Here is a 21161-nt window from a genome sequence, read left to right on the forward strand (position 1 = left end):
AATTCAATGCACACAGACTGAAGTAGTTTAAGTCTTTGGTTCTTTTAATTGTGATGATTTTGGCTCACATTTAACAAAAACCCACCAATTCACTATCTCAAAAAATTAGAATACATCATAAGACAAATAAAAAAAACATTTTTAGTGAATTGTTGGCCTTCTGGAAAGTATGTTCATTTACTGTATATGTACTCAATACTTGGTAGGGGCTCCTTTTGCTTTAATTACTGCCTCAATTCGGCGTGGCATGGAGGTGATCAGTTTGTGGCACTGCTGAGGTGGTATGGAAGCCCAGGTTTCTTTGACAGTGGCCTTCAGCTCATCTGCATTTTTTGGTTTCTTGTTTCTCATTTTCCTCTTGACAATACCCCATAGATTCTCTATGGGGTTCAGGTCTGGTGAGTTTGCTGGCCAGTCAAGCACACCAACACCATGGTCATTTAACCAACTTTTGGTGCTTTTGGCAGTGTGGGCAGGTGCCAAATCCTGCTGGAAAATGAAATCAGCATCTTTAAAAAGCTGGTCAGCAGAAGGAAACATGAAGTGCTCCAAAATTTCTTGGTAAACGGGTGCAGTGACTTTGGTTTTCAAAAAACACAATGGACCAACACCAGCAGATGACATTGCACCCCAAATCATCACAGACTGTGGAAACTTAACACTGGACTTCAAGCAACTTGGGCTATGAGCTTCTCCACCCTTCCTCCAGACTCTAGGACCTTGGTTTCCAAATGAAATACAAAACTTGCTCTCATCTGAAAAGAGGACTTTGGAACACTGGGCAACAGTCCAGTTCTTCTTCTCCTTAGCCCAGGTAAGACGCCTCTGACGTTGTCTGTGGTTCAGGAGTGGCTTAACAAGAGGAATACGACAACTGTAGCCAAATTCCTTGACATGTCTGTGTGTGGTGGCTCTTGATGCCTTGACCCCAGCCTCAGTCCATTCCTTGTGAAGTTCACCCAAATTCTTGAATCGATTTTGCTTGACAATCATAAGGCTGCGGTTCTCTCGGTTGGTTGTGCATCTTTTTCTTCCACACTTTTTCCTTCCACTCAACTTTCTGTTAACATGCTTGGATACAGCACTCTGTGAACAGCCAGCTTCTTTGGCAATGAATGTTTGTGGCTTACCCTCCTTGTGAAGGGTGTCAATGATTGTCTTCTGGACAACTGTCAGATCAGCAGTCTTCCCCATGATTGTGTAGCCTAGTGAACCAAACTGAGAGACCATTTTGAAGGCTCAGGAAACCTTTGCAGGTGTTTTGAGTTGATTAGCTGATTGGCATGTCACCATATTCTAATTTTTTGAGATTGTGAATTGGTGGGTTTTTGTTAAATGTGAGCCAAAATCATCACAATTAAAAGAACCAAAGACTTGAACTACTTCAGACTGTGTGCATTGAATTTATTTAATACACGAGTTTCACAATTTGAGTTGAATTACTGAAATAAATGAACTTTTCCACGACATTCTAATTTATTGAGATGCACCTGTATGTACCATTTTTAAAGAAAACATGAGTGAGCAGGCAAAACACATTTCTTTTATTTCTTATGGGATTCATTTTCAACTGTAGGTTATAACAGAATGGCACAATCATAAAACAAAACATGGCAACAATGAAAAAAATGAAATGACCCCTGTTCAAAAGTCTGCATACCCTTAGTTTTTAATACTGTGTATTGCCACCTTTAGCATCAATGACAGCGTCCAGTCTTTTGTAATAGTTGTCTATGAGGCCCCAAATTCTTGCAGGTGGTATAGCTGCCCATTCGTCTTGGCAAAATGCCTCCAGGTCATGCAAAGTCTTTGGTCGTCTTGCATGAACCGCACGTTTGAGATCTCCCCAGAGTGACTCGATGATATTAAGGTCAGGAGACTGTGATGGCCACTCCAGAACCTTCGCCTTTTTCTGCTGTCACCACTGGAGGGTCAACTTGGCCTTGTGCTTAGGGTCATTGTTGTGCTGGAAAGTCCAAGAGCATCCCATGATCAGCTTTCGTGCAGAAGAATGCAAATTGTCTGCCAGTATTTTCTGATAACATGCTGCATTCATCTTGCAATCAATTTTCACAAGATTCCCCGTGCCTTTAGAGCTCACACACCCCCAAAACATCAATGAGTCACCACCATGCTTCACAGTGGGGATGGTATTCTTTTCACTATAGGCCTTGTTGACCCCTCTCCAAACATAGCGCTTATGGTTGTGACCATAAAGCTCTATTTTGGTCTCGTCACTCCAAACTACAGTGTGCCAGAAGCAGTGAGGCATGTCAAGGTGTTGTCGGGCATATTGTAACTGGGCTTTTTTGTGGCATTGGTGCAGTAAAGGCTTCTTTCTGGCAACTCGACCATGCAGCTCATATTTGTTCAAGTATCGTCGTATTGTGCTCCTTGAAACAACCACATCGTCTTTTTCCAGAGCAGCCTGTATTTCTACTGAGGTTACCTGTGGGTTTTTCTTTGTATCCCGAACAATTCTTCTGGCAGTTATGGCTGAAATCTTTCTTGGTCTACCTGACCTTGGCTTGGTATCAAGAGATCCCCGAATTCTCCACTTCTTAATAAGTGATTGAACAGTACTGACTGGCATTTTCAAGGCTTTGGATATCTTTTTATATCCTTTTCCATCTTTATAAAGTTCCATTACCTTGTTACACAGGTCTTTTGACAGTTCTTTTCTGCTCCCCATGGCTCAGTATCTAGCCTGCACAGTGCATCCACGTGAGAGCTAACAAACTCATTGACTATTTATACACAGACACTAATTGCAATTTAAAAAGCCACAGGTGTTGGAAATTAACCTTTATTTGCCATTTAAACCTGTGTGTGTCACCTTGTGTGTCTGTAACAAGGCCAAACATTCAAGGATATGTAAACTTTTGATCAGGGCCATTTGGGTGATTTCAATGCCAAAATTTCATGCAAACTTTTGAGCACAACTGTACAGTGTATCTGGAAAGTATTCACAGCGCTTCACTTTCTCCACATTTTGTTATGTTACAGCCTTATTCCAAAATGGATTACATTCATTATTTTCCTCAAAATTCTACAAACAATACCCCATAATGACAACATGAAAGAAGTTTGTTTGAAATCTTTGCACATTTATTAAAAAAAAACAAAAAAAACAATTCACATGTACATAAGTATTCACAGCCTTTGCTCAATACTTTGTTGAAGCACCTTTGGCACCAATTACAGCCACAAGAACTCGAAGTTAGATATTTCTTGTACCCCTGCAGCAGAACATTCCAAAGGAGGTTTTTGAGCAGTTTTACTATATGCACTTCAAGATAGTAACATTGCCTATCAAAACTAGGGGATCAGGTTGAGGTTGACTAGTTTATCTAGATTTTTTCCCCCTTTCAGAAAAGCTGTTTTTGAATGCAAGAATGCTCCAAACTTATGTAAAACTTATTTTCTATGTAAATGCCCCCTTAGAAACAGGTTCAGTTGGGGTCAGCTGAACCCAAAACTAGGCCAAATATACATGACTCCATTAAGACTAACAACTAGTCATTCAGGGAATCCACCTAATTGTCAATTTTGAAAATATGTAGTTTTACACAGCCCTACACATGTTATTAAATTCCAATTCAAGTAGTATGTTTTGAGTGTGAAACCCTAACTGTTTAGGGATATCTAGAAGGAAAGGACAAGCAAAATGTACATAATCAAATCATGACATTAATCGGAGTAAAAAGTCATTCTTTCAGCTGAATTTTTCTACACCATCTGTTCAATTTAGGGAGCTGTTGCTTGCCCAACTTACATAAAGAACACTTTGAGTCATTTTCACTTTCAGAAGGAAGAAAGGAAATGGTGTTTGGAGCTGCCAGGTTACATAAGCGAGCGTGTTACCTTCTGCTGCCAAGAGTGGAGGTTACACACGATACTTGTAAAAAAATTTTTTCCCTCTGTCACTTTGTCTCATTGCTGTCCGAGTATCAGTCGGTAGACAATATTATATACTAGATTGCTAGAGATGAAAAAATGTCTAAATACAGGTAGGAATGATACTGATTACATAAATTTTGTCATCTCAGTGCTACGAGGGTGCAAGAAAAATTTATTAAAGTTCTGACCTCATGTTGTTCGTTAAGCTGTATTTTGTAATGTAGCTCTGTCATTATGTATCTGTAACAGGGGGGATTTAAGATAATTAAGCTGCGCTCACTGATAGCGTAGTTTATTTGCATGCTGTCTGGCTGTTTTAGCAGCACTTGATTTACTAAATGAATTCTGCAAATCAGGTAACAATGCAAGCACACCCCACATTTTTTTTTTTGCTGAACTCAATTTACATTGTACTATTCCAGATCTTGTGGGTCATGAGTGCAAGGCTGTGGAGAATACTACTACTGTGATCTGGCATATTTTACTGTAGGGCTGCAACTAACAATTATTTTGATAATCGACTTATTTAACGAATATCAGAACAATTATTCGACTATTCGGCCGATTATCACAACGATTATTAGCACTCAACCAACAATTTAGCTTGTGCCTCATGTTAAAAGGTTGTATTAAACGTACTTACTAACCATAAAGAGGACACAATCATCTTTTAAAAATACCTCTAAATAACATTTACTGAATTACAAGGGGAAAAAAATACTTGATTTTTTTTTTTTTTTTACTTGTTTTCCATTTTAAAATATCTAAAAATCCTTAAAAAAAAAGATACAGTGACTTGAGAAGCAACATATAAGATATTTAAACTTGCTTCAGAGAATGTATCTTGAATATAAGTGTATTTTGTATGTAAATTAATTTTTTTCACTTATTTATTCTTCTGCCAGTGCAGTAAAGACAAAATACACTTATATTCACTATACAGTATATTCTCTGAAAGGCAGTCTAAATATCTTATATGTTGCTTCTCATGTAAATATATCTTGTTTTAAGGATTTTTAGATATTTTAAAATATTAAAATATTAAATATTATATTCAACATTCTCCAATAACACATTTTTCTTCTGCAGTACAGCTTGTAAAGTAAATGTAAATTGTTTTAAAGTTGTTTTAGATATTTAGATAGGAAAACAAACCAAAAAAGACTATCCAAAAACATATTTTGTTGCAATGTTTAATGGGCTTAGACACCCTCTCTCACCTTTTTGCTCACTTGATTTCAATCCATTCTTAACTCACAAAAACAAACTCTCTCTTCTTAATAGAGCTGCGTATAGCCTATTTCTTTAGATACACACTATGACACATATTTTACGATTCAATACATCATGAGCAATCACGTTTTCATCTCAAGCTGCGGCAAGCGCATACGAGGGACGAGCGTCACCACGTGGGAAAGTGCATCAGCCGGGTGCAGTTTCAAACTCTTCCCCCATTTGAGTCACTACACGTGACTCAGAAGTGTCTCTGACCGCCCAGAAAAATGCCAGTTTTGGACTTTGTGCTTACATGACCCTCTTTCTTATTGCAACCTTCCCTTTGGTGTTTCCTTTAAAGGGGTAGTTCACCCAAAAATTTAAATTCTCTATTTACTCACCTTCCTGGCATCCCAGATGTGTATGACTTTCTTTCTTCTGCACAACACAAATGAAGGTCTTTAGTAGAATATTTCAGATCTGTACAGTAGGTCCATACAATGCAAATGAATGGGTGCCAAAATCCACAAAAAGGCAGCATAAAAGTAATCCATAAGATCCCAGTGGTTAAATCCATGTGTTATGGCCAATTATATATGAAAGGTGTGGGTGAGAAACAGAACAATATTTAAGTCATTTTGTATCATAAATTCTTCTCCCTGTGCAGTAGGGGGCGATATGCACAAAGAATGTGAATCACCAAAAGTTCACATGCTTTCCTGCCTGCCTGTCTGCTTTCCATGGGTGGTAATTGTGCAATGTTCTTACATCAGACAAGTAACGGTGAGTTTTATGAAAGAAGACTCTAAAAGTGTTTCCTCTGAAAAGAATTACGACGATTTTGAGTTAAGCGCATAAAATGTGAAAATTAAAAAATAAAATACAAAAAATTAAAAAGTGCAGATTCTGTCTGGGTAAACTGAAGAGGTACCATACTAATTTTGAAAGAATGAAAAAAAAAAAAAAAAAGGGTATTTCTATACTACAGCCAGAAAGGACTTATTGTAAAATCAAGTATGTTACCTAATTAAGGACACCTCCAAACTGAATGCTATCTTAATACACTGTGTCCTGGCAAACTACTGGCCTTGCACAGTTTTGACAAGGCATCTCATAAAATGGCTAATAAATGATGACTGAGGGAGGACACGGGTAGAGGAGAGGCAGATGCTTTCAGCACTCCTGCAGTGTGATATGATTAAGCAGCCCTTTGATCCCACATGCGAGTGTATAGCACCGATATCAGACCAACAGGAGGGGAACATAAGCTAACTGAGAGAGACAGACTGGCAGGGGGTAATACCCCACCTCTTCCAAACAGAAACCCAAAACAGAATTATAAAATATGCTGAGGCACAATGTAACTGGACGGTCGAAAAAAGAACACATTGCCTGATAATTAGAAGCAAAATGGAGTCCTGAGTACAGTGACATAATGTGAACAACGTTGATGCATGCAACTGTGAACTGTGTCTAAACTATGGAAGAGTGCAATCTAGCACTCATGGCAGCATATGATAATCAACGGTTACACCTTTGAGGGTATATATCTTTATTACACTGTGCACCAACCATATATGTCCACCAACCATATAAATCTATATTTTTATAGATTGAGTGTCATGGCAAAGGCTGTGAATCCATTATAATCACATCAGTGATCATACTCTTATAAGCAATCTCTTAACAACTGTTTCTAACACAGAAAATTGAAAGGTGAAAGAGAGAACACTAAAGGATCTAGGGGAGAATAAGGTGCAAGTACAGGTGCATCTTAATAAATTAGAATGTCATGGAAAAGTTCATTTATTTCAGTAATTCAACTCAAATTGTGAAACTCGTGTATTAAATAAATTCAATGCACACAGACTGAAGTAGTTTAAGTCTTTGGTTCTTTTAATTGTGATGATTTTGGCTCACAATTAACAAAAACCCACCAATTCACTATCTCAAAAAATTTGAATATGGTGACATGCCAATCAGCTAATCAACTCAAAACACCTGCAAAGATTTCCTGAGCCTTCAAAATGGTCTCTCAGTTTGGTTCACTAGGCTACACAATCATGGGGAAGACTGCTGATCTGACAGTTGTCCAGAAGACAATCATTGACACCCTTCACAAGGAGGGTAAGCCACAAACATTCATTGCCAAAGAAGCTGGCTGTTCACAGAGTGCTGTATCCAAGCATGTTAACAGAAAGTTGAGTGGAAGGAAAAAGTGTGGAAGAAAAAGATGCACAACCAACCGAGAGAACCGCAGCCTTATGATTGTCAAGCAAAATCGATTCAAGAATTTGGGTGAACTTCACAAGGAATGGACTGAGGCTGGGGTCAAGGCATCAAGAGCCACCACACACAGACATGTCAAGGAATTTGGCTACAGTTGTCGTATTCCTCTTGTTAAGCCACTCCTGAACCACAGACAACGTCAGAGGCGTCTTACCTGGGCTAAGGAGAAGAAGAACTGGACTGTTGCCCAGTGTTCCAAAGTCCTCTTTTCAGATGAGAGCAAGTTTTGTATTTCATTTGGAAACCAAGGTCCTAGAGTCTGGAGGAAGGGTGGAGAAGCTCATAGCCCAAGTTGCTTGAAGTCCAGTGTTAAGTTTCCACAGTCTGTGATGATTTGGGGTGCAATGTCATCTGCTGGTGTTGGTCCATTGTGTTTTTTGAAAACCAAAGTCACTGCACCCGTTTACCAAGAAATTTTGGAGCACTTCATGCTTCTTTCTGCTGACCAGCTTTTTAAAGATGCTGATTTCATTTTCCAGCAGGATTTGGCACCTGCCCACACTGCCAAAAGCACCAAAAGTTGGTTAAATGACCATGGTGTTGGTGTGCTTGACTGGCCAGCAAACTCACCAGACCTGAACCCCATAGAGAATCTATGGGGTATTGTCAAGAGGAAAATGAGAAACAAGAGACCAAAAAATGCAGATGAGCTGAAGGCCACTGTCAAAGAAACCTGGGCTTCATGCCACGCCGAATTGAGGCAGTAATTAAAGCAAAAGGAGCCCCTACCAAGTATTGAGTACATATACAGTAAATGAACATACTTTCCAGAAGGCCAACAATTCACTAAAAATGTTTTTTTTATTGGTCTTATGATGTATTCTAATTTTTTGAGATAGTAAATTGGTGGGTTTTTGTTAAATGTGAGCCAAAATCATCACAATTAAAAGAACCAAAGACTTAAACTACTTCAGTCTGTGTGCATTGAATGTATTTAATACACGAGTTTCACAATTTGAGTTGAATTACTGAAATAAATGAACTTTTCCACGACATTCTAATTTATTGAGATGCACCTGTAAGTGTATGAGAGACAGACAGAGATTGACAGCGGAGAAAAGGTAAGGACAGGGGTTCAGGAGGGAACCCTTGTTCAATAGCCGCGTTTCCACTGTCAGGCCAAATGAAGGCATGCTAGAGCGTGCCAAGGCCAGATGCGTTTCCACTGTCCCTTCCGGGGCTTAAACGTGCCTCCTCTGGGTTTATTCGGGGCCAATAGCCTTTGGCTCGCCGAATACCCTTGGGCCAAAGAAGGCCTGGGGACTGAGGTGCGGTCAATGTCAAAGGCGGAGTTTAGCGAGACACCTGTGTTGCGTTTCATTATTGTCGGATGTGTGACATTCCTACTTTAATTCTCCGAACTCTGACCATAAAGGAATTCCATTGCCAGATGCTTGGAAAATTGCATTTAAACAACCAAAACTGCAACCCTCTTGTTAGCATAACAGGGGTTTGACTGTTTCCTAGCAACCCAACTGATAAACAATGCTGCTATGCTAGCATTTGTGCTACAGGTGTACGATCATCAAAAGAGAGTTTAATTTACTGTGTTTTGTACACCAGTCTCTGCAAACATTGGTTAAACAAGCTTTAATATCTTGTAATGTAGGAACTTTTACTCATTGATCAGTATAATTTAATAAAAGTGAATGTTTATCACTAACTTTGTATATCTCTGGGTGACGACATATTTGTGTGGTGTCACACACCTGCATCTCAGTGAAAAAAATTGCGGACACATTACAAATCTGTTAATATGCACAATGAACAAAGCGGTGCCCAAAGCAAGAACTATCCATGGTCCGAGATCATGGACGGTGTGCTGGGACATCGTCTTGCTGTTAGTGGAGAGACCAATCGAGACACCATGGCAGTTTTTTATTCATTTGGTTAAAGTCAGTGAGTTGTCAACATCAAATTATCTTGCAAGCTAGCTAACGTTTCCATACAATATACACTTGATATTCTAGATAAATAGATAACATGCGTGTTTGTTTTGGCTTGTGAAATGGGCGGGTTTTAGGGCAACGCTGTGGGGCTTTTGGCCTGATGGTGGGAATGCAGAGCGATTTTGGTCTCGCGGCTCATGGTCCCAGGCTATTGACCTCGGCTGACCAGTTTATGTCCCTGGCTCGCACTGTTCCGATACTGGAAAAGCAGCAAATGAGGCAGAACACAGACAGAAGTTATAAGAGAGATAAGAGGTCTCTGAGCTACACCGAGAACAACAGAGTAAACATGTTCCACTCACCAAAATATTCCACTTTTTACCAAGTTATATGACTGCCAAATAAATATTAATTTTTCTTTTTTTGACATTACTTTGAAAAGGAACTGTCAAAATTGTCTGTTTCAGTAAAGTAGACATAGTCATGCAAACTGAAAAAAGTAAGACACTGCATGGGTTTCTGGGGTATTATCTGAGGATTTTTTTTAAGCAGAAGCTTAAAGATTTCAGGCCAATATAATGAATAAAATTTTACCCAACAATATGTACAAATTAGCTTTAAAAAAGGGTATCTTGAGGGGTATTTTTTCACTTTTAACATGGATTTATATTAGGGATGCATCAGGCTGGTTTACAAATCAACTAGTTGATTAGTGGGGTCAACTTAAAGGGATAGTTCACCGAAAAAATAGAAATTCTCTCATCATTTATTCACCCGCATGCCATGCCAAATGTGTATTGCTTTCTTTCTTCTGCAGAACACAAATGAAGATTTTTAGAAGAGTAGTTTAGCTCTGTAGGTCCATACAATGCAAGTGAATGGTGACTAGAACATTAATGATATTAAGGAGGCATAAAAGTAATCCATATGACTCTAGAGGTTAAATCCATGTCTTCTGAAGCAATATGATAGGTGTGGGTGAGAAACAGATCCATATTAAAGTCCTTTTTTACTATCAATATCTGCCTTTGATCAGCCCCAACCAGTAGGTGTCTGAATGTGAAAGTGTAGATTTGCAGTTGAAAAAGGACTTAAATATTGATCTGTTTCTCCACACCTATCATATCACTTCAGAAGATATGGATTTAACCACTGTAGTCTTATGGATTACTTTTATATTGCTTTTTGGGCCTTTACATTTCTGGTCACCATTAACTTGCATTGTATGGACCTACAGAGCAGAAATAGTCTTTTAAAAATCTTTGATTTTGTTCTGCAGAAGAAAGAAAGTCATTCACATCTCGGATGGCATGAGGGTGAGTAAATGATGAGAGCATTTTAATTTTTCCTTTAATATTTTTAGCGGTGGCAGTTTAAAATAGAAACGCAAATCTCAAATTCCATGAGAGACGCCAATTCTCAGAGGGCTTTTTTGAGTGATGATAGCTTGCTTTGCTTAACAGTGATTGACATGGTTATATTCAGCATGGTAAAAACCCACTGTAAGAAGTTTTGTCTCTTAAAGGTTTTAGGTTTAGTGTTCTTATGCACTGTAGTTACAGCAAAGTGCTGCATCAACAATACATTTCAAGACGATCAGAACTTTTAAATAAATAGTTGCACTAAAAAAGGTTTTAACTGCTGAATGTCATGAGCTAGATGGTGTGTACCCACAATCTTATAGTTCTACGTTTCTAAATGTGCAGCTAAGATCACCTTGAAGCACTGCAGTTACATTAAAGCCCATCATTCCTTGATCAGGATGCACATAAGCGGTTTTGTGTCACTCTGTATTAGAGCCTTGCTTATTTTTTACTTTTCTTAATTTAGTTACCATGTTATACCCATATATCTCTCTGAAACATGTCTGATTGGGGTCACGTGAATATAACGGAGACTAATTATACATGGTTCGTTAACACCAATTAGTCGTTCAGACAATCCACCTACTAGTCGATTATGAAAATTGGTAGTTTTGCACATCCCTAAATTATATCTACTTAAAATAAATACATAAATTAATAAAAAACCTCTTCTGAGGTTTCACGTTTTAAGTGCAACCTTAATCCACCCCACAATATAAAAACTCCTCAATTCACAAAAGTGACATATTTTGGATTAAAAATGGGAAATTTTGCCAAAAGGTGAACAATTTGCATCCATGCAGATAAAACGTTGGGAAGAGACCTAAAAGTACAACTAATTTTCTCAAAAATTCAAATCACTTTCTGTTCATTTGTACAGCTAACACATTCCAATACTTCAGGTGTACAGGGAATGGATACAACATTATAACCAGTGGCACTGACGTTCACAGAATGGGAGCAACCTGCCCCTTTCGTTCACAAATCTAAATGTGGCCTTTGCAAATGTAAAGGTGCCCTTTTAAGCGGAGGTGCCTTTAAGAGCGCAGAGATTTAAGCGGAGATGTGTTTACTACAGTACAAACCCCCCGCTCAACAACAACTATTGACACTATCATCGACTGAGGGAATTTATGACAGTGAGTGAAGAGAGAGTCAACCTCACGGTGAAGCAGTAGTATCAGGTAAAATGTATTAACAAAATATGCCAAACGTCCTGTAAAATAAGGAATCATCCCGTAATTAAGGGAAAAAAATTGTGTTCCATATGAAATCCATACGTGATGCCATTTGTCCCATATTTTAGTGTCACACACCCAAACTGCTGAGAACGTTTCGCAAATCGAGCGAAATTAACCTGAAACACACACAACTTTCACGTGAGTTGTGTGCGATATCAGCTGCTTTAACACAGACGGCTTCGCTCTGAACATGTTTTTGCGTCAGTCCGCACTGTTTTTCAATGTAAAGCAGCGTCTCGCACAGGAGTGCCTGTATAAATGGATCATTCCTACAGTTCTGTGACATTAAGTCCCAAGTACAAGAGTGTGTGGTATTTATATTGTTTAATTTCACCCGATTACAATTTTAATAGGCTTGTTAAAAGAATAAAGACTTTTATAATGTCATACACTTCTGTTGGCTTAAAAGTCACATGTTAAATAACTGAAATCCTTTTATATTGCACTGTGTCATTTCCTCATATCCCCAAAACTGCATGTCAAACATCTTTGACAAAAATAAGTGCTAAATCATTGGATTTTTATTTTTCCCCCACACAATTAAGAGTTTAGTGTTACATTCTCTCACTAACAAGTATTCATTTGTGGTAAATGTGTAATTTGAACACTGATAGTGGAGGTTTTTTGTGTGTCCCTTGATTTATTGCGCACCCTGTTATGTCATACTACGACCTTTCACTGAAGATATATGTTATGACATCACACACACTGGAGGTGGACATCAGCCATTTGCAAAATTACTTTTAGTTATTAGAAGTTTGAAACTCATTTGTTTTATTTATTTTTTCCTTTATTTTGTGGTGTTAGTCATGTGTGGTCAAACATAACATGTTCACCCTGTTATGGGAAGATACTGTATATGGGAAATTAATATAATTTTAAAATCTCAATATACAGTATTTTTAATAAAATAAAAAAAATATTATTTTACAAAATGTTTGCTAGATATCAATCACAGACCATGAAGTGGCAAATTTATCCACTGAATGTCCATCCTGTTATTGTCCACCCTGATGCTACCCATTTAACTGAATGGACATCTGCATTTTTTAGTAATTTTGCTTGACCAGTATGACTAATACAATCTTTAACATGTCCCTGTAATGATGAAGATACCTGTAAAAGTATGTTTTATTTTAAGTTTCAAAGCCGGAATGTCACAGAATTGTAGGAATGACCTATATACGATATGTACAGAGTTGCAGTTCCGCCGCTCTCGATACGCAGATTACACAGTTTGCATATAACAGATAACAGACCTGGTCAGACGATCATGGACTGGGTAATAGTAAACCAATTTTTTTTGGTAGGACTACACCACTGATTACACCACTAGAAAGCTGTACTTACATTTGAATTTATTTTATCAATTACAATCACATGGAACGGCGCAGTACAGCAACTTTTTAAAGTCAAAAACAAGTGTGCCATACAAACACTTCACTCACGTCAGTCACAAATGTGTTTCAACAAAGTCATGCAGCCATTGAACAACACCAAGTTGTGGTGTCTGTGTTTTAGCATGTCAGTAGAAGTTTGAAAACAGTTTTATGGGGTAACATCACAAAACGAAGTGAATCACTACGCCACGACAACAAACCAATGAAAGAAATCTGAAGCAGACAGATCAAAATACGGTAAGCTAAAGACATTAACAGTGATACTCTCCCCTTCAAACAGTCAGCCACAGTGCATCACATTGGGGGAAACATCGAGAGATTGGTCACACATGGACCTATTGTACCACCAAGGTGAGTTCAACTGAAATCAGCAAGAACTAAAGACACATTCCAAAATAATGTTTATTCTTATAAAAAGCTGTTTGCTCTCTCTTTGTCCCCTGTGTGAGCTTGAGTCTGGGCTGGCTGGAATTGGTAATGAGGTGTAAAAACCGCACATACAAGACTTCCACAGACAATTCTTGTGTGATCAGATCAGATCTGATGAGGTGAGAGCATGGGCCGTTGATGGTGCCCTCCCACCCGGTGACCACCCCACCCTCATCCCAAACAGATACCACCACGGTGAACACATAGACATGCCAGAGGCAATCTGTACCTGTCAGTGAGTTTTCAGGACTGGACCAACTGACACCGGTCAGCATTATATCTAGAAGAATGAAATCATGTTAATCAGGTAGGGAAAGCAAAAGAACCGTCAAAGGAGCTGAAGTATTTGTGGGAAGAATATGCTGGTGGGTGTTCCAATTATTCTGAGTCCAAAGTAACACTATTAATATACAATATTCAGGACATCACACAAACTCTATTTATCCTGGCAGTTTGGATCTCGTTATGGTCCTTCTACACATTAGTTAAAGGTGATGCAATTATACTGATGTTAAAAGCATTCTTCTATCAAAGCTTAATAGGCAGATACTTTAAACTTCAAAAAGTGTGAACACTGTGGAGCTATCAAATCAATGCTCTCTTTTTCTGAGTGGCTCGGACAGCCCGACAGCAACATTGACCAGTGGCGTGAATTTGGGGAGGGACTATCTGTTTCTCTGACCAATAGATGTAGGGGGGAGTGTTCAGGTAACCCTTTTTTGCAATTCAATTTTGATATGCTAGTGGCGCAGAAATTACACATAAGAACTTTTAAATAAAAACTTTAAACTTCTCAGTAAATGACAACAGCAGTCTTGCCAATACAAGTTCATATGAAAGGACCCATACAACTTTACTGTTGAGGTTTTCAAGCAAAAGTCCACAGTTATCACTCTATCTCAACATTATGCTCTCTAATACCACTAAACAAGCTGTCTTAACAGGATATTTAGTTATTATGTTCAAAGAAGTTTCAAAATATCAATCAGCATAGGCAAAGCTAACACACTGTTTAATTCCATTTCCGACTGGATACTTGACACATCCATACGCTTTTCACACCTAAAGATAATTAGATCTGTAGCAAAAGAAAAGATTAAAAACTGAAGGGAAAATTAAGCACTTTACCTTCTACAGCTATAGCGATGATGGAGTGATAGCACTATAAAACAAAATATACACTAGCCAGCTTATGTGGAAATCAAATACAGATGAGAAAGTGTGGTGTGAGAGGAGACTGCCATAATAATTATTTGATCTTTGACCTGTGATAAAAGGTATAGTTCACCCAAAGATCAAAAATCTGTCATCGTTTACACTAAAAGAGATGTTAGGCAGAAAGTTAGGGGCAGACCGCCTCAGTCACTATTCACTTTTCTTCCATATTTTTTTCTTCCATACAATGGAAATGAATGGTGACTGAGACGGCCTAACATTTCCTTGTGAATTCCACAGAATAAAGATTGTAAAATGGATTTAAACAACAAGAGGGTCAGTAAATGATGATAGAATTTAAATTTTTCGGTGAACTATCCCTCTAAGTGTTAAAAGTTCTTGATGTGTGCACAAGTGTCAGCATAGTCTTTATAGGGATAGTTTCACCTTCCACATGTTTTATTCTCATATCTTGTGGTCCTACGTTGTGACCCAAGGACAGTTTTTATACTGTTCTAAACATCACCTATTTACATCTGTATTTCTCAAGGGCTTGAAAATAAATCCCATTTTTAACTGTTGCCTGAAGATCAAACATGCTGGACCAATGTCCAAACAAGAGCTAGCATACACACAGAGATTGTCGATCAAGTTGTTTTAATGTTAACGCCTTGTGATGAGAATGGCAGGCAGTGGAACCAAAAGAAATGGTCATCGGCAATACCACACCGTGCATCCTAGGTGGCATCAGAGCAGGCAGATTATGGAATTAAAGAGATATTTCACCCAAAAACGAAAATTCTGTCATCGTTTACTCCTTCACCTGTATGATTTTCTTTTTTCCGTGGACCACAAAAGGAGACGTTAGTCAGAATGTTAGCCTCATTCACCAATCACTTTCCACTTTTTCCATACAATGAAAGTGAATAGTGACTGAGGCTAACATTCTGCTTAACATCTATTTTTATGTTCCATGGAAGAAAGAAGGGTGTATGGGTATGGAACAACATGAGGGTGAGTAAATGATGACAGAATTTTTGGGTGAACTATCCCTTTAACTAATTCAACTGGATAGAATTTTTGCACTTTATTTAGACTTTATGTTGCACTTTATCTCAGACTGAACTGCCCTACATGCATGAGGGTAGGAGGGTGGGCAGACCCCTGGTCCAGGTATACACCACACAACCTGCTCTCTCAGTAAGCAGATCACCATGCAGGCCATTGGACATGCTCTTGAGATGTTCCCAGGCAATAGGGGGCAAGCCGGGGGGAAGGGTCCTGACTAATCACGGGCCCGAGCATCTCATTCCTCATTTGCCGGTCACTCTAATTAGCATTAGCATGTAATTTAGCACACGGCCAAATCAAAATGATCAAGCAGGACTCAGAAAGATGTGGAAGGCTACCGACCAGATAGCTCCTTCTCCTTACTCCTTCTTTTTTTCTCCATGCGTTTAAGGCGCTTTTCCTCACGCCGTTTGGCTTCTTCTGCTTCTTGGTGCCGACGGCACTTGTGAAAGTTCTCAACCACCACACCGACGAACATGTTGAGCACGAAGAAAGCCACGATCAGCAAGAAGGAGATGAAATAGAGCAACATCCATGGGTTGTAGTTCATGACGGGCTACAATATAGATAAACACATGAATCAATGTATAGATTATAAAATGTGCAGCCAATTGTACAATTATGACCATCCACCTTTTCAGTGGACTTGTTTCTGGAAGTATTTTTCCCATTCATTTTATCCATAGAGATTTCATAAAAAAAATCCTTCAATAATGAGCTCTTAGCCAAACCAACAGCCTGATCTCTTGAAATTTACATGAACATGTCAACATTTTTGCAATTCAAAATTGACGTGCTGTATAACACATTTGGCTGCAGGTTTCCAGTGAAATGTCCAGCTGGAGGTGCCAAAAGCAAGTAAAATGGTGTCCTGTTCAGATGAGGTTTTAAGGTGAATTTTAGATGGATGTTTTTAAAACATACCTCCCTAACTTAAAACTTTTGTCTGAACCTAACCAATTGTGTTTTAAAATATAAATGAGACGTTTAAAAAAGACATCATTACCAAATCAATGCCTAAACCTAACCAATAATGTTTTAAAAAGCTGAAGCAAAATTAAAAGCACATTTTCTGAAACAACCACATCATTTCATGCCGTTTCTATGACTCTGGCATGTCATGTGTCAGCTTGAGTACATGGCTGGACTTGAACCACAGTCCTCCAACTCAGAGTCCAACATTCTATCATGTGAGCTACCACAAAAGCTGTTTGCATTGGAATAAGTGTATATACTATCTGTAGGTGGGTCTGTAATACAAGCATTAAAATGAGTAAAAATGTGTCTATATCATATAATAGATAGAAAAATAGGTATTTATAAAGTGATTATTAGCCATTAATGTCATGATTTGAGTGAAAGTGAATAAATCACACAGTTGTTGTGGTGCGTCTAGTGTTCATTTCACCTGGAAACTGCAGGGAATTGTACCTGGAGATACATATAACAAGTTTTGCAAAAAACTACTGTATATAGAATCACGTTTTCACTATGAGACCAGGTTGCAGCAAACCAAACAACTCTGAGTTAAATCACAACATTACAAACACTGATTTGAAGCAAAAGAGACAAAAGTACAAGTCTGTGTACTTAACATGTTTCTTGGGGGAATGAACCACAATCTCATGAATAATTGTGAACGACATAATCGAATCAAAAACGATGGTATAACAGAAAACTATTGACTTAAAGTCATTATTAGTATAGAAGTGTAAAAACAACATTTATGAAGCATTGCAAAATAATCATATATATACAAAAATATATACAGTATATACTCAATTATGTCATTTACAATGCTTCATGGGAGTGAGTGATCACTGCTCTTCTGCTGCAATTTTTATCTCCATGGTAACAATGACTACTTGATTACTGGAGATCTCTTCAGGATCTAGTGGTGGTTTAGTTCTTAGATGGGACTTTGGCTATTAAACATAATTATTTAAAAATGAAGATGAATTCACACCAGGTTGTAGTTTCTACAGAAGCATACAGTATATAATCTTTTACCATCTCAGAGCTCATTTGTAAAGGTTTATACATTATCGCTAGAAACATACTTCTCAATGGAGAAAATGAATGGCGTTTGCAGTTCTAGAACCACTTTAAGTTGTTTGCAATTTCTCAGCTGAAAAGACAAGCTTAGACCACCATGACTTTGCATGTTGGTCCAGACTCCATTATGCTAGTTTGGTGCTGGTCTAGCCAGAGAACAAGCAAAGCCAAGCTACTAACCAGTTCAACTTGTGTTTGACCAACATGGCCATGCTGTTTCAGCTCCCCTGGAGTACCCTGGGATTTGAGCTTTGCTCATGAACAACGCAATGGTGATGGTGCAGAATTATGCTATCAATAACACTTCAGTTCAAAGGTCTATCCTACTGGGAACTCTAAACATGCTTTCCTCTAGACTACAGCATCTACAGCAAGCATTGCAGAAAGGATGTCCCAATTCAAACACATGAATGCCTTAGCTGGGAAAGGGGGCTTGGCCCTTTTCAAATGGAGCAGAACAGTATTTCAGCAGTCCACTGCCAAAAATGAGGCATGGTTATTTCATTTTCAAGAAAAAATGCTAAATGTATTATTCATAAATGTATTGAAAAATCATATTAATAAATGCAAAATAGCCATATTTCTTTAATGGAAAGAGTGTAAAATAAGACACTTGACAGGAAGAGATATGTTGAATGGATTGTAAGGAGCTTATTGAAGAACTGATGAATGAAAGAGCAATTCTTTGAAGTCAAAACAGAAATGCTGACCAATGATTTTTCACCTTTGATTCTATTTATGTAGCTTGTCCAATCAGAGTTTGTGGTTATAAGTGAGAGAGAAGGACAGGGCTGAATTCTGCATGACCCACTTTAAATGAATAAGGTTTTTTGTGACCACAATCACAGTGTCAGATCAAATACAGTATATAGTGTTACAAAAAAAATTTATGCAATTAAAAGGAGCTGCTCATAAAAAGGTTGGTTTGGTAAATACCTGCTGATCAACACCGACAGCATCCAAACCATCATACATTATGTCTACCCAGCCGTCTTTGGAAGCCAGAACGAAAAGGGACATCAGAGCCTGAGGGAGGCAGAGGAGATCAAAGAGGTTAAAATAAATCTTTTACTTCAGTGCTTCCTTGTGAATGTGTTTATATAGAAAGAAAACATGATGAATTGGAAGCAGCATTACCAGTCACTTGCAGGTATCTGAAAGAGCATCTTTAGTTTAATCCAGACAAAACATATGTTTGTGTAACCAAGTGCTTACCTGCCCAAGGTTATCAAAGTTGTACTTGTGTCTGACCCATTTATAGTTGGCCAGGAGGCAATCTGACTTGTTAGTGATGTTCTTTGTATCCTCCCCATGACACACAAAGAACTTTCCTTTGAAGAGCTGTGAGGAGAAAGCAATTTTATCACCACAAAGCCACCTTTTTTTGCAAAGGTGCTGTAAGTGCTTCTTTGGAATCCCATACATAAAATGTCCCTACTAACGGACAGAAATCACTGAAATAGGTGTTCTGAGAAACCACACCAGTATCTGTGACAGCCCTGCAAAAACTGTCACGGGTGCAGCCCATGTTTTATTTATTTTTTTTATTTTTTTCCCCAATCAGAAAACTAGAATGTTCTAATGTGATTTTTCTGATCAGAAAAATAGAACGGGTTTGCTTACCCGTAGCATGAGGATGGTCTAGTAGACGGAGTAGCTAAGTCATGCTGAAGAATCATTAACATTTGCGTACAGTAATTATCTAAAGACCATGCCTATACGGTTATTGATCTGAATGACATCAAGTCTCTCTAGTACACATGAAGAATGTGCTGTAATGACTAAAATGAGGATTGTTCTCTAGATGTTAATGTTGTTTTTGTGCACTATGTTCTTAAAAGTAGTACTTGTTAAAGGCTACAATTACCAATCACACTTCATGCCTCGGCTATCTAATGAGAGTGGCACAGTTAAGACTTCATACAAGAAGGTTATGACCTCATTATTGAAACCTAGATCATAATTCCAGTGTCACTAAGTAAATGGACATTTGAGAATAACTGCACCCTTACTCAGCATCTATGCAATGGATTTCCCTCCATAAAATAAGATGGAATTTATACAAGGGGCAAAGTCAATGTTACATAGGACACATAGGACAGAAAGAAAGAGCACAGCCATCTTTTCCTGGAAGAATGGAAGATAAATTACACCAGCTTTCCTTTACAGACCCTTACAGAACTATGGAAAACAGAAAATATTAATCATAGTCATATTATTCAGTTGTGGGCAGAAAGTGTGTTTCAAATTTACAGAAATTATAATAATCTTGTATTCTTTCTATGCACCACCTCTGTCAGGCTCACTTACAGCCATTAAAAGACATTATGTTGTGGATAATACACATAGAGCTGTCAAATGGCGGTGAGTGGTGGTGTAGTGGACTAAAGCACTGAACTGGTAAGTGGAAGGTTGTTGGTTCAATCCCCACAGCCACTACCATTGTGTCCTTTAGCAAGGCACTTAACTCCAGGTTGCTCCAGGGGGATTGTCCCTGTAATCAGGGCACTGTAAGTTGCTTTGGATAAAAGCGTCAGCCAAAATGCATAAATGTAAATGCTATATGTTACACTACCACTCAAAAGTTTGGATACACCCGTTCATTCTTTATTATTACTAGTTTTCATAATATTTCTTTACAAAACTAAATTTTATATATATATATATATATATAAAATTTAGTTTTGTCACCAATATATATTTTAGTTTTGTAAGGAAATTCAAGCATTGACACAATTCAAATTTGTGTAAAAAAAAATTATACAAAAAAAAAAAAAATATATATATATATATATTGTAAAGAGGAGACGAGAAGCAGTTTTCCTGGTTCAGGTTATAGTTTATTTTCTCTCTCTCTGCAGCACAAACTACAGTCTCCCAGTCCTTGCGTTATGCACAAAGTTAATCATCAATCACACACCGCTTCACAAAAATAAACTCTCAACATTTGTAATAAAAAAACTCCTTGCTTCTTGCTCGGGTCTGACGTGCCCAGGCTCTCTCTCTCTCCTATTTGCGGTGTGTCTCTATTTATGCCGCTCTCCCCGTGCTCACTGAAATTAGAGACAGGTGTTATACATAATTTAGCTCAGGTGTAAGCGCCCTTACCGCTTTTTCTCTCTCCGGAGAGATGCTTGACCACGCCCCCGCTGC

General features: G+C 38.2%; 1 protein-coding gene across 1 annotated transcript in view; it reads right to left on the reverse strand.

The window, feature by feature from the left end:
* LOC127426981 (voltage-dependent T-type calcium channel subunit alpha-1G-like) overlaps positions 1-21161 on the reverse strand; it is a 334253-nt gene that overhangs the window by 44422 nt on the left and 268670 nt on the right. The window contains exons 24-27 of the mRNA XM_051674227.1: positions 19224-19349; positions 18945-19034; positions 16317-16509; positions 13957-14007 (exon numbers count right to left, since the gene is read on the reverse strand). Coding sequence (XP_051530187.1) covers positions 13957-14007; positions 16317-16509; positions 18945-19034; positions 19224-19349 — 460 coding nt within the window. The remainder of the gene's footprint in view (positions 1-13956; positions 14008-16316; positions 16510-18944; positions 19035-19223; positions 19350-21161) is intronic.

This window comes from Myxocyprinus asiaticus, chromosome 36 (assembly GCF_019703515.2).
Source record: "Myxocyprinus asiaticus isolate MX2 ecotype Aquarium Trade chromosome 36, UBuf_Myxa_2, whole genome shotgun sequence".
Lineage (NCBI taxonomy): Eukaryota > Metazoa > Chordata > Actinopteri > Cypriniformes > Catostomidae > Myxocyprinus > Myxocyprinus asiaticus.